The sequence below is a fragment of the Moschus berezovskii genome, chromosome 11 (assembly GCF_049115385.1).
Source record: "Moschus berezovskii isolate FMDL1 chromosome 11, NW_MosBer_1.0, whole genome shotgun sequence".
NCBI classification, from domain to species: domain Eukaryota; kingdom Metazoa; phylum Chordata; class Mammalia; order Artiodactyla; family Moschidae; genus Moschus; species Moschus berezovskii.
Window position 1 is genome coordinate 19,326,254 of NC_142470.1, and position 15,101 is coordinate 19,341,354.

General features: G+C 41.8%; 1 protein-coding gene across 4 annotated transcripts in view; it reads left to right on the top strand.

The window, feature by feature from the left end:
* TAF1B (TATA-box binding protein associated factor, RNA polymerase I subunit B) overlaps positions 1-6,142 on the top strand; it is a 67,527-nt gene extending 61,385 nt beyond the window's left edge. For 3 of the 4 annotated variants that reach the window (XM_055399732.2, XM_088841183.1, XM_088841182.1), the window contains 3 exons: positions 1,245-1,315; positions 1,823-2,045; positions 5,231-6,142. In XM_055399732.2, the coding sequence (XP_055255707.2) occupies positions 1,245-1,315; positions 1,823-2,045; positions 5,231-5,435 (499 nt within the window). In that variant the 3' untranslated portion in view covers positions 5,436-6,142. The remainder of the gene's footprint in view (positions 1-1,244; positions 1,316-1,822; positions 2,046-5,230) is intronic. The other variant, XM_055399731.2, reaches the window with a different exon arrangement.
* Positions 6,143-15,101: the final 8,959 nt, after the last annotated feature.

The window sequence follows — 15,101 nt, forward strand, 5'->3', positions numbered from 1 at the left end:
CAGTGGTGATTACACAACTGTATATGTTTATCTAAACTAGTGAAGCTATACACTGAACAGGGATTGTTTTACTGCATATAAATTATACCTTAATATACAGCAGTGGGGAACCAAATCCCGAGGGAAGACTGGACAGAGAGAGCATATAGGACCTTGTGGCTTCCTGGAGAAAATATTAAGACTTTGTGGTGGGCCTCTATTTTTTGTAGTTTTGAAAAGAGGTAAACAAAGTAAAGTAAATGTTTAAAGAAGGACTGTCTGACGAGTGTTAATCATTTTTGATGGCCCACCTTTCCCATCTTCTGGGCATATGACCTCAAGGAAGTAATAACACCTCCTTGACTGCAGCATAATTGCCTGCTGCTGCTGCTGCTGTGTCACTTCAGTCGTGTCCGACTCTGTGCGACCCCATGGACTGCAGCCCACCAGGCTCCTCCATCCATGGGATTTTCCCGGCAAGAGTACTGGAGTGGGGCGCCATTGCCTTCTCCGATAAATGCCTGCAGTAAATGCCTATATGGGCATTTACTATAAATGCATAAGAAAATCTATGTAGATGAGGTAGTCACAAGGCGTTTTTAATAGTAGGTTTATCTCGGGAGTGGGATTAAACTGTTTAGGGAACTTCTTTATTATTAAGAGATTTTTTTACCTTGAATATATTGTCACTTTTATTATTTGATAAATAACAAAAAGATACTTGAAAGAATCACAAATGGCAAGCTCTCTGAATATTTAAATGTGGTATGATTTAGTTCACATATAATTTTCAGGAAGACCGCAACCTATTCACAGTGATTACACCTCTGCATTAGAAGGCAGGCGCTTACTGTTCACTTTGTGTAAGTTATCGGAGTCAGAAGTACCACTACCTTATCTGCAGCAGAAGGGTGTTTGGCCAAAGACAAGGAGGAACAGTTGTTTCTTAGGCGGCTTCACTTTATGAGAACAAGCGGCTCAGGAATTTTATGATGACGGTATAATCAATCATTTCTTTGTGATCTTATGGTATCTGGGAGGTTTGGGGTGGAACTTATCCTTCCATTGACTTCCTGCCTCCTGCAGTGCCACTCGCTTACGTCTAGATCATGAGTGCTGTAGAGTTGCGTGTCAGCAGGTCATTCTAAGCCAGAACTATTATATGAGTATCGGGAATTTCAGATACTGCCATTGAGAAACTTCTCTGAAGTGTGTTGGGCCCATTTCATCTCCACCCTGCTCCAAATGCATCTTTATCTTGGCAGGTTTCTGTGGAAAGGTGAAAAGCCACTCTACTACTCAGCCATTGACAGGCCGGTGGTGTATAAAAGAAGAGGTGAGTGGGGTTTCTTCTCGTTAACACCAAGTAACAGCCCAGCTGTAGAAAAGCTAAGTGTTTTAAATTGAAAAGTGAACGCATAAGTCCTTTTCTCAGTTGTTTAACAAGTGTCCCCTTGCACATCCAGAGAAACGTCCTTCTCTGTAAGAAATGTTCATAGAAATCTATTTCAGGAACATTGCAATATTCAAACAGAACTTAAGTTCTTGCCAAAATCTTAAATGCTATATATCTATACTTTCAGAACTCTTTATTTGGAGAACTTCTTTTTTAGGTTTGTTGGGTTTTTTTGTGGTAAAATATACGTAACATAAAATTTATAGCCTTTTCAAGTTGTTCCGCGCCGTCCCTGTTCAGTGTCAGTTTCCCCTAGTCATGCTCTTACGTCACCATGGAGCATTTGTCAAAACTACAAAACCACTGTTGATGCATTACTGTCAAGTAAACTACAGACTTTATTTGTCATTTAATGTGAGTTTTTATTTCTTTTCCCTTCATTTCCAGAAATGGTGGTGAGTCTACAGAAACAGTTTAGCACACTGGTGGATTCAGTGCCAAACATTGAAAAAAAAAAGCCTTCAAGTTTTCAGTTCAATTGGACTGAAGAGGACAGCGAGAGGCCTTGTTTCCATGGGCATAGCCTGCAGGGAGTCCTGCAGCAGAAAGGCCAGTCCCTGACAACCAAGAATTCCCTCTACTGGCTGAGTACTCAGAAGTTCTGTAGAAGGTATGCGATGCTCTTAGAAATCATGGGATAAAAACCACCCTGAAACCTCTAGTTTGGCCTGAAGTAGTAGTCTTTTCTCATTAAAAAAAAAAAAAAAAGGCTACCTATGATTTAAAGGAGTTGGTCATAATGAGAGGCAGATGGGTTATTGGTTGGACTTTAGAAGATGGTGAGCTTATAATCAAGACCCACACATGGGACAGGAAGTTAGGACTTGATGTGTTAGTACCATCTGTCTTGTCTGCCTGCAGAGTTGGTCCTCAGGGGTTAGTGGGGAACCTACACCTTCGTGCTCTTCACTTGACACGATCAGTGCATTTTTGGATGTTCTTCATGGGTGTAATCTTGTAACGTAAGACAGTTAGGTACAAATAGACCTGGGTATAATCAGAGATGAAACAACCAAGATTTTTTTCTCTGCGTGAGTTATAAGGCTAAGCAATACACTCTATGCATCAAGCATGGTTATCACCATGGTTTTATGTACCAAAATCGTCTGTCAAATTACCTTGCCTATTTAGACCATAGCCTAGAACCACATAGTAAGCAAAAAAGGGTCCAGCTAACCAATGAAATGGCCACTGAGTCCATAACTAACGCATATACACTTTTCTCAGGAGGCCCTTTAGTCCCTCACTCTGCCAGGAGGTGTGTGTCCATCAGGCTGAGTTGTCTGATTTCCAGATTTCCTCACCATCAGAAGATGCAGAGTAGGCAGGAGACTGAGAGGTGTCTCCTGCTAAATGTCTTGACAGCAGTATAAGTGGTACTCAGTTGACAAACAAAAGAATAACCAGCCGCAGAAGCAGACAAAAGAACTCAAATTACAGTGGTCTGAAGTTCATTCATGACACACAGTAGCTCCACAGAACTGAATAAACTTGACCATGTCTTTGCTTTAGCATGTCCCCAAATTATGTGCATTCTCTTTGGGTTGTTTTTCTTACCTGTGTTTTCTAATATGTCCACAATAAAAGTGGACAACTTGTCACCATATAATTGTAAAGGCTTTTGAAAATAGGCTGAATGTTCTCTGATTAATAATAACCAAATAATGTATAACTCAATTTTAAAAGATGTCTGTCCAAAATGGTTAAAATGAAATGTTTTGATGCGTAAGAGAGCAGATCTTCAGCTATATGGTGAATTTTGTTACGCAGGAGGACTCAGTTTTGAGGGTTCAGAAGAGACAAGCATTGTATTGGGAAATAATTTTGAGAACACTCAGGCCTTAAGAACTAAGCAGAGAAAGGCTGTGAGAGCCCTTCAGATCATGAGGGTGTTTATCCTTCTTGTCTGAGGCGGAGCTAACAATCTGGATGAATTTAAAAGATTGTATGTTATATTTGGTTTTATCGCTTAAAACTTTAGGAAAATTTAAATTTTCTGAGTTTATGATAAGGGATGTAATCCTTAAAAGCTACTGTTGTTGATTCAACTTAGAAATAAAAAGTCCTACTGTCCACCTTTTCTTATCTTTTTGTTGTACAAATAGAGCTTTCTTTATGGTCCCTAGGCAAGGGAAATGATATTTTTACCCTTTTTGTGATAATATTTTGTCTGAAAGAATCTTTCTTCATAGAGCTAAAATTAAAAATTAGAAAAGAAGAAAAGAGGTCACCATATTTGTGAGACTTCATATATTATAAATGGATTATACTCTATTTCCATTAAACCAATCAATGCACAAGCATTTGAGGCTTTTAAATTTCCTACTAGTAAACATAGTAGGGTATTGGCTTTTTTTGTATATTATTAAAATAAGCTTAAGATTTTAAGTGAAAATTTAAAAATCAGTTTTAAAGGAGTATAGGGAAAGTGAACATTTTTGAGCCCTTACTTTGTGCCAGCTATTGGATAAGTGCTTAATATATATTCTCATTCAACCCTCTTTTCCATCTTATGAGGTAGTTATTGTTTTCTGTTTTGCAGATGAAAGAACAAAGAGTAGTTATCCATAGTCACAACTGATGGGTGTCTGAGCTCTGTGATGCAAATACAAACATTCTTTCAGGAATTTAGGGCCACATTTGTTACATAAATCAACGTCTAAATGTTTATACCATCTATATATTGTTCACTTATTTTTAAAACTATTTATTATGGAAAACTTCAAGTATATTCAAAGGTAGAGAGCACAGTATAATTAATGCCCCCTACCCACAGTCACCCCCACATTAACAACTTTCCACATGGCTAGACTTGTTTTCCGCATACCCTAGCCAGCTCATTTCTTTACCCCTCTCAGTTCAGTTCAGTTCAATCGCTCAGTCGGTTATTTGGAAGCAAGTCCCAAACTTCATAATTTTCTTAAACAAAGCCATAATACCATTAATCTGACATTAAAAACTAATAGTAATTCCTTAATCTCATCAAACATGCAGTCAATGTTTAGATTTTCCTGATTGTCAACAGTAAGTTTTTAAATAACTCAGAATCCACATAAAGTCCTTACATTGCTGGTGGTAGAGATAGTCCTTAAATGCTTTAGTTCATAAATTCCCCCCTTATCTCTTTTATTTCCCCCTTGCAGTTTACTTATTGAGTAATCCAGGTCATGTGTCCTGTACAATTTCCTATAGTCTAGATTTTGCTGATTACAGCCCATGACACCTTTTAACATGTTCCCCTTTCCCCCTGCTTCCACCTTGGTATAGGCAGAGATTGGCAGAGTTACTTAGCAGTTTTCATTAGTGTTTTAGAGATTTGATCAGATTCAGGTTCTACTTATTACTTTAAAATAAGCAAAATTGCTTCGTTGACTCTTCCTTCTATCATACCTACAGAATTGCAACATACATTATTAAGCCTGGTATCCTATTTTGGTTGGGCACTGGGGATTATTTTGTTGGTCTGTTTTCAGTATGTCCAGAATCTCTCCCTGTGTGCTTTTGTTTGCCTTGACCATGGTAAGAGGGGGGCCCACCTGAAGTGGAGGAGGAACTGTGAGAACTGGCTATGGACCACCTGTGTCCCACGTCTGATGGACACAGACAGTGCTAACATTTTTTTCCTTTATAAAATGTAGGATTCCTTCCAGATTGCTCCGTTTCCTTCCAGCTCAGAGTACTATCTTAAGCCTAACCATATACAGTTTTTATGTCATTTGGGGGATATTCAAGGGACCAGTGCATACCTTTCTAAATGATCCTTTAAACATGGTGTCTTTTTTCTTCCCTTTCTAGCCATTGTAAGCATGTGACAACCTATGAAGAATCCAATTTTTCTCTGAGTTACCAGTTTATACTAAATCTCTTCTCCTTCTTGCTGAGAATAAAGACTTCCTTTCTCCATGAAGAAGTGAGCTTAATAGAAAAGAGACTTTTTAAAGCAAAATATAATAAAACAAACAAGAAATCTTCAAGATCCAGGAAAGCAAGAAAATACTGAAAGACATGAAGTGGAAACTTGCCAGGGAAAATATTTTAATAATGAAAGTAATGTCATTGTAATATAAAATTCTAGAGAATAGTGAAAAATAGAGTTATTGCATACATGTACATACGTACAAATACCTATATCAAACAAAAAAAAATGTATTTTGGAAAACAGGTGAAATTTATTTGAATTTATTATTAAATTATGAATGTTCTCATTGTTAAAATGTTAAGTAAATGGTATCCAGAAATTTGTATTCTTTGTATTTTTAAAAAATGTTTATTTATTTAGTTGGCTGAGGCAGGTCTTAGTTGCGGCACGTGGGCTCTTTAGTTGTGGCGTTTGAACTCTTGGTTGTGGCGTGTGGGGTCTAGTTCCCCAACCAGGGATGGAGCCTGGGCCCCCGGATTGGAAGCTCAGAGTCTTAACCATTGGACCAGCAGGGAAGTTGCTTCATTGTATTTTAAAGCTAAGTTTTCTTTTTAAACTAGTTCACTTACTTACTCTTTATGCCCCAAAGTAAATCCCAGATGGATCAAAGATCTAAACATTATAATCTTTTATACATACATGTATAAAGTCTTAGAAGAAAACAACTGTGAATGCTGTGATGATCTTGGAATGGGGAAGGACTTTCTAAGATGTCTCAAAACCTGAAAGCAAAAGGAAAGGATTAATAATATGACTACAAAGTCAAAGGCAACTGAAAAGCTGGGAAAATATCATTATCATGTACAGTGAACAAAGGGATAAGTCCTTTAATGTATCAATAGTGCTTGCAAAGCAATAGGAAAAAAGTAGCCGAACAAGGGATATGAAAAGATAGCTTTCTGAGAAAACAAAATACAAAGACCAAGCTAAAAACAGGGTAGTCAATGTCACTCATATTAAATGCAAGTTACAGAGATGTTGTTTCCCACATACTAGGTAGGCAAAGATTGTACAGGTGTCTAATACCTGGTGTGGATATTGGAAAAAGGCATTCTGATTCATCATTCGTTTATTTGTGCAATAAATACTTACTGAACAACTTCTGTATTGCAGACACATGCTAGACCCTGGAGGTACAGTCCTGAACAAGGCAGGGACAGATAGTATACAAATAAATAATATTGGGGGCAATGAAGTGCAATGAGGAAAAAGTAAGGTAAGGGATGTGTGATCAGGTGGGCCCTTTAGTATAAAGTAAATGAGAAGGATGGTCTGGGAAGTGACATTTGAGCTGAAACCAACCTGTGTGAAATTCAGTCGAGGGGACAGGCCATGTGGCCATCCAGGCGGAGATCATTTTAGGCACAGGAAACCCTCCTCGGTGTATACCCAGGAAAAATAAAAGCCTCTTTCCACACAAAGACTTACACACAAATATTCACGACAACTTTATCTGAGATCACTAACAGATAAACAGCCCAAATGGCCATCAACAGGTGAATGGATGTGGAATATCCATACAAATACTACTTAGCTATAAAAAGAAACAAAACTGTTGAAACAAGTCACAACACCTGCTAGGGAGTGGGGCAAGAGATTGAGGGGGCTATATAGAAACACATCTTTCTAAGACTTAAAAAATTGCCTTCCAAAGACCTGAACCGGAAAATTATTTGTATATGAGCTTTACGGAGTCAACACCATGATCTGAAGGGCTATGGTACCTGAGCGGAATAAAGAGCTGAATTTGCTAATAAGCCCTCCAGGGTGATTCTGATACACAATAGAGTGACAACCCCTGGCCTCAGAGCCAACCACACAGCGCTCAGCTCCACCTGCCACCCTCCATATCCCTCACTGGGAGCAGGGTGGTACTTCTGGAGCCCTTCAACCCTCGGGGGATCTTAGTAGCAGCCATTTCTTCTGTGCTGGTGTGTCCCCGCCCATGTTGACAGGGGGCGCCCTGTAGGTGGTCTCCTCAAGCCTTCTCTGCCTAAACACTTGCCTCAGCTATTTCTAAACTACAAAGAGATAGGATTAGGAAATAAGGCAGAAGCAGGCACAGTGCCACAATGGATGTACAAAAAGTGCCCAAGAGGAGCATAGAAGGGGAAGAGACCCACGCTGTTGGGTGGAGAAGGAACTTTGTTCCCCAGCAGGCTGCCCCTCAGGAATCAAATTTTTTCAAACTGATTGCCTGTTGAGGGGAAGTGATAAATTATTTTGCCACTAGAGTGACTTATACTTGTTGATTTGGATGGATCCTCTATTATGAACAAATCTTACTTAGTTTTTAAATCAGCACTGCAGTGAAACAATTTTATAATTTAGGTCATCATGGTAGCTCACTCGTGGCTCAGTCGGTAAAGAGTCTGCTTGCAATGCAGGAGACCTGGGTTTGTTTCTTGGTTTGGGAAGATCCCCTGGAGAAGGAAATGGTAACCCAGTCTAGGATTCTTGCCTGCAGAATCTCGTGGACAGAGGAGCCTGCCAGGCTACAGCCTATGGGATCGCAAGAGTCAGACCTGACTGAGCGACTGAACACATACACCTAAAAGGAAGTATGATTTCACATTTTCAGATCTGGAAAATATTGTAATAGTGTGAAATCAGAGACTTCTAGGAGATGAAAATAGAATACACCAGATATTTCTGGGGAAAAAAAGAGTCCTGAAATCATTTTATATCTTTGAATGATCAGTCTAAGCTGATGGTCATGTAAATAGAGCACATATGTGCTGAAAATGCTAAAAATTTCATGTTTTTAGTTGCAGATCAAGACATTGCAAAAAGCACAGCTGTGTAATGTATTAAATGTGCATCTGCCTATCTACTTACTGAACACTTTAAAATAATATTTTTCATTTACTATATCTAGATAAATCTATCGGCTATAACTATAGCAACAAAGTTTTGCTCATAGTAGACTAAAGTAAGAAATCTGTATGCAGGTCAGGAAGCAACAGTTAGAACTGGACAAGAAAAAACAGACTGGTTCCAAATCGGGAAAGGAATACGTCAAGGCTGTATATTGTCACCTGCTTATTTAACTTATGTGCAGAATACATCATGAGAACGCTGGGCTGGATGAAGCACAAGCTGGAATCAAGATTGCCGGGAGAAATATCAATAACCTCATATGCAGATGACACCACCATTATGGCAGAAAGCAAAGAACTAAAGAACCTCTTGATGAAAGTGAAAGAGGAGAGTGAAAAGGTTGGCTTAAAACTCAACATTCAGAAAACTAAGATCTTGACATCTGGTGGAAACAGTGACAGAATTTATTTTTGGGGGCTCCAAAATCACTGCAGATGGTTATGGCAGCCACTTGCTCTTTGGAAGGAAAGTTATGACCAACCTAGGCAGCATATTAAAAAGCAGAGACATTACTTTGCCAACAAAGGTCTGTCTGCTGCTGCTAAGTCGCTTCAGTCGTGTCCGACTCTGTGCAACCCCATAGACGGCAGCCCACCAGGCTCCGCTGTTCCTGGGATTCTCCAGGCAAGAACACTGGAGTGGGTTGCCGTTTCCTTTTCCAATGCATGAAAGTGAAAAGTGAAGTCACTCAGTCGTGACCCCATGGACTGCAGCCTACCAGGTTCCTCCATCCATGGGATTTTCCAGGCAAGAGTACTGTCTAGTCAAGGCTATAGTTTTTCCAGTGGTCATGTTTGGATGTGAGAGTTGGACTATAAAGAAAACTGAGTGCTGAAGAAATGATGCTTTTGAACTGTGGTATTAGAGAAGACTCTTGAGAGTCCCTTGGACTGCAAGGAGATCCAACCTTTAGTCCATCCTAAAGGAAATCAGTCCTGAATATTCATTGAAGGGACTGATGCTGAAGCTGAAACTAATACTTTGGCCACCTGATGCGAAGAATTGACTCATTTGAAAAGACCCTGATGCTGGGAAAGATTGAAGGCAAGAGAAGGGGACGACAGAGGATGAGAAGACTGGATGGCATCACCAACTCAACGGACATGAGTTTGAGTAAACTCTGGGAGTTGGTGATGGACAGGGAGGCCTGGAGTGCGTCCTTGGGGTTGCAAAGAGTTGGACATGAATGAGCAACTGAACTGACTAAAAACTTTAAACTTGTTAAACGTGTTTCTTTAAAAATTTAAATCTGGTGAAAGTACAATGAGCGTGTGTTCCTACCAGAATACAGAACGTTGGCCCAAACAGTTTATTAGTCTACAGGGAGAGCTCATACATTTTGAACATAGTTTTGTTAGTTCGGTTTCTTGTTTCTTTTTTTTTTCAATCCTTCCCCCGCAAAAAAAATAAAAATAAAAAGCAGGTTCCTTTAGGCTGTTTGAGGTTCTGTTAGGCTTAAAAGCAACGGGAATGTCTCCTCCCTGCCAGCTGTGGCTCTTCTTGCAACAGATCAATCATCATTATCATGGGGACATAATGATGGCTTACAGTGGGGAGCCATGGGTGCCTTATCCCACTGAAGCGTGGCTTTTCCCTCCGGCCTAAAAGCAGCAGACCCGTCACTGACACTCCGAAGTGGCACTTCTACAGCCCAGAGGAAGGAGGCCTAGCATTGATGGACAGAGTATCTGTAGTTCTTTGTTATCTCTTTGGGTGCCCCCCCTTCCCCATATTGGCACAAAGCCACCTAAGGAAATTAAAAAAAAAAAAAAAGGCAGTACTAATTCAATCCTGGATTGACACAGGAAGCTATACCGCCCAAAAGGAAAGAAGAACCATTATTTCTGAGTCTCAAACAAAACCTCGAGCAGAATCTCCAAAGTGTGGCAGCTATAAAAAGTTCTGCGAGTTATTATGTATTATTGTGTTAGTCACTCAGTCGTGTCCGACTCTTCAACCCCATAGACTGTAGCCTGCCAGGCTTTTCTGTCCATGGGATTCTCCAGGCAAGAATACTGGAGCAGGTAGCCCTGAGGGTTCTTCCCAACCCAGGGATCGAACCCAGGTCTCCTGCATTGCAGGCAGATTCTGTACCATCTGAGCCTCCAGGGAAGCCCCTATTATATACTGCAGGTAGTTAAAAGTGTTTTAAAATGTATGTTTTTATCTTGAGTATGTAGCTGGTAACTTTTTTTTTGCTGGAAATTTTGTAAAATTTAAAATACCTCTGCAATCTTGAAAGCTGAGTGAATTCACAGTATCAAGTCTCACAGAATGTTTCACGGACCTCTCTTGTTTGGGGTCCTTGTGAAGTATTTAAGCATGAAGTGACTTTAGTGCCAGACTTGCCTGATAATACGCTATGACTTGAGAAGAACTTACAAAAGAGTCCTTTTATTGACTATAAATTAAGAACCTGCTATTTCAGCTCACTTGGCCTTTTGCCCTCTGCAACAATGATTTCCTTCTGGAACAATTAGTACACATTTTATGGATATTTGAGTTGAACAGGGTGACTCACAGATATTCCCAAAGAAATTTTTAAGTTAGAATACCACTTAAATGTAATTATCTTTGTGTCACCATTGTTGTCCATGTTAATTCAGATGAAGTGAGTAAGTTAAACATTACCTAAAGTGAAAATGGTGGTCTCTGAATTTTAAAACTCCCAAGGTTAAAGTAGGAAAAATGTGTTCTTTACCGTGTGAAAGGTTTACTTATTTTCACCTTTCCCTCCTTAGAAATTCACACCAGAATTAACAGTCTCCCTGGAAAGGTCTCTGCTTGGGGTCCCAGGTGCCCTAAGCAGTCACCCTACTGGGGCCCGAAGCCGGGAACCTCCTCTCCCACCCCCCACCCAGCCACCCCAAACACAGTGTGTTCCTGCCAAGCCCTCTCCACGCCCATCTAGACACCCTTTCTTTCTCAAAGCACGGCCCAGGGATCCGAATCTGCTCACGTCAGGGCTTGTGCAGACCAGACTGGGGACTCCCCTGCCTGCCCCCTCCTCACCACTGCCTGCCGATCAGAATTGGCAGGGGGGTTGGCCTCTGAGTCTGCATTTCATCACCTGGCACCCCACTGCCCATCCCCAGGCACAGAGGGTAGGGACTACCCCCCACCACCTGCCTCCCACCTCCCTGACCTCAACCGTCTTCATCTTCCCCGTCTGAAAAGGTGTAAAGAGGAGCTCCTTTCTTTTGTTACCTCTGCACCCACAGCACCTTCTATGTTTGGCATTTATTGTCGCCTGATTCTGCGTGTGTTCTGTTGTCCTGACTAGGCTTTATTGTCCTTTGAGGCTGGGGGCCATTTCTCATGGCTCCATACAGAACCCTACCTCCAATGTTTGTTTAATAAATGTCTTCGATGAAAGTAATGATGATGTTTTTTAAAAATGGAAATTACAAAAAGCATCCTGCCTTATCAGTTTACCACAGTGCAATGATCACCACTTAATGAATGAACTTAGTTGTCTGCCTTCCAGATGTTGGTTGTGAAGGGGAAAAAATGGACATAGCTTTTGCCCAAGTATATTTGTGGCCTCACCCAGTAACTATATGATGTTCACAATGTGCTAGGCATTGTCCTCAGCACTTGACACAAATCACCTCTTTTGATCTTTTCATCTCATCTCAGATGACGTGGTGCTGATTATCTTACAAATAAGGATGTTGAGACATTCTGATCCCAGGTAGCCCAGCTCCAGAATCTGTAGGCTTTGCCAGCTTGCAGCGCTGTGTCTTAAAGACCTGGTGATGTCTGTGAAGAATCTAAGGAACCCCACAGTTACCCAGAAGGAGACAGCATTGGCCTGCATGAGTGGAGTGTACCCTCACGGACACTCACTCCAAACCTCCACCCCAACCCTGCCTGTAGTCTCCGCTCCTCATCTCTCAATAACTAGCTCCATTCAACTAACCACTAAGTTATAAGTCGTCCCCCTTCATTGTCACCCCCAACATCTCATCCATCACTCATCTCTGGCAGTTCCACCACCAGGCACCTCTCTGGCCTGTTTCCCGTCTTCTATGACACAGTGACTGCCCAGGTCAGGCTCTCATCGCCTCCCTTCTGTGTGTGTGTTAGTTACTCGGTTCTGTCCAACTCTTTGCGACCCCGCAAACATAGCAGCCCGCCGGGCTTCTGCGTCCATGGGATTCTCCAGGTGGGAATACTGGAGTGGATTGTCATTCCCTTCTCCAGAGGGTCTTCCCGACCCAGCGATCAAACCCTGGTCTCCTGCATCATAGGCAGATTCTTCACCATTTGAGCTACAGGAAAGTCTCAAAACCTCTCACCTCTACAATTTCTCATTCCTCTGCCAACAGTTATTTTCCAAAAGTAGACCAAATAACACTTTGAGGCTCAAAACCCTCTGATGGCTTCCTGCTGCCTGCAAGCCGATGGCTTGGCCTGGGATCCATTAGACTGTGGCTCCTACACAACCAGCCCTGCCACATGCCCTGCCCCTGCTCCCTGCATCAAGGGCAAGGGGCTCCTGGGTGAGCCGTGACCCTCACACTCAGTGCCTTTGCCCCTGCTATACTCTCTCTCAGGAGCCTCCTCCCTCATCTCAGGAGGATGTTTATTTTTCTGTGATGACCCTGCTCAAATGCCACCTCCTCCACTTTCCCCGCCTCAGCTCCTGGCAGGATCCATCTTTTCCAACTCAGAGAGATTTGTTTCTTGTTAGGGTATTTATACCATTTGTGCTAAGGTGCCCAAGTCTAGATTGAGCTATTTGACCACCAGACTGTGAGTAAGGGCTGGGGGAAGACATTTGAGAACTTGTGTGAAAAACAGAGTTACAAAGATAAAAGTGACACGCGAAAGAAAAAGCGTATTTAGGAGATTTCACACATCTAAATGGCAACAGTGAGGTTTATACAGCTAATTTCCACTTCCCACCAGAGCTCATCAGAATCTTTGCAGGACTTCTCCTCTACGCATTTTCGAGGACATGCCTGCACATCGGTTTTGCTTTACTAAGGATTGTACGTCAACTAAGAAGCGTTTTTTGGTGCTTTGCCTGGTCCTCCCTCTACTTGTCAGCAGCCCTCTGGTTTCATGTCTCTGAATTAGCATCTCCATCCTCTGATTCCCACTATGGCCCCAGAGTAGAGTCTTATGGATTTCTTGTGATGCTTTGAGGAAACTTTATTAAAAAGGATTAAAGGATCCCTAAGTAAGTAATCCTCAGCTATTTCCCAATCTCCAAGTAATATAGTCATAGCGATGCCCACGATAATTTCAGACCAAACACACACCAGTTACGAAACTCCAGGACCTGCTTCTACTTCTTTTTCTCTCTTGATGCTTGTCACAAAGTTTTGGCTTTTTTCCCCTTCTTCTCTTTTCAACCTCTACATCTTCCTTTCTCTAATTATCACCAAAGATGTAAGGCAAAATTCCAGAGACTGGAATGGATAGGGTCATGGCGTAGAGAAGATACATGTATCTTTTTTTTTTATGTATCTACACATAAAAACAGAGTTCATGAACTGTCAATTTTGGGCAAGTGACTTAATCATGTTCCCAGTTTTCTATCTATACGTGAGATAATTCTTCTCTTACAATAAAATTTGATGACCCTAGAGCCTATTATTCAGAGTGAAGTAAGTCAAAAAGAGAAAGATAAATACCATATACTAATGCAAATATATGCAATCTAGAAAGATGGTACTGATGAAATTATTTGCAGGGCAGCAAAGGACAAACAGACACAGAGAACAGACCTATGGACACAGGGAGAGGGGAGGAGAGGGTGAGATGTATGGGGAGAGTGACATCTAAACTTCCATCACCAAATGTAAAATAGACAGCCAACGGGAATTTGCTGTATGTCTCAGGGAACTCAAGCAGGGGCTCTGTGACAATCTAGAAGGGCTGGATGGGGAGGGAAATGGGAGAGAGGTTCGGGAGGGAGGGGATATGGTGTACCTATGGCTGATTCTTGTTGACGTTTGACAGAAAACAACAAAATTTTGTAAGGCAATTAAGCTTCAATTAAAAAATAAATTTAAAAAAATTTGATGAGATACGACAACACCTTTAAATGGATCTTAGCTGAGGGTGTTTTACCACTCAAACCCTTTTCTTCAAAGAGGAGAATGTGCAGATGTGAGCCATCAGGCAGAGTCAGGGCCTCCCAGTTCCCCTGATCAGGGCGTTTTCATGAAATGACAGGAAGCATCGTGGCTCCACCTCACACAGCGTTAGTCACAGGCCAGAGAGGTTTCCCAGGGGTGAAGGCCAGTGTTCAGTGTTCCTAAGCTGAGAGCTCTCTGACAGCTCTGTTGCAACTATTGAGCCTTCACTGGAATGATTGATCTACAGTGAAGCCATGAGAAAAGAATGTGAGCTATCTGGGTTCAAGTTGCCAGAAAGAGGGTGACACCCAGCTTGACATGGCTCTTCGGCCTCCATTAGAAATGCGTCTGCATCAAGTACCAGGTACCTTACAAGACTCACCTGAGACTGCAGCTGTCCTGGCCCAACAGGTGGGCAGGCAGGGAAGGGGCAGAAACTCCAGGAGCAAGTGATGCCACTGAGGACATTTGAAAAGAGAGGGCATGGAGGCCAAACCACGGAAAGAGTCCTCAGGGTCGGCGTGTTCTCTAAGCTTGGGAATTAACTATGCTTGTTTAGTCGCTAAGTCATATCTGAATCTTTGCCACTCCATAGACTGTAGCCCACCAGGCTTCTCTGTCCATGGGCTTCTCCAGGCAAGAATACTGGAGTGGGTTGCCATTTCCTTCTTCTTCCTTAGAGAACGAGCAAACGCCGTCTCCCAAGACAGATGTCATGTCATCACAAGAAACCCCCAGCCATGACTCTGACATATTTGTTCGAGTGTCCAGGCTG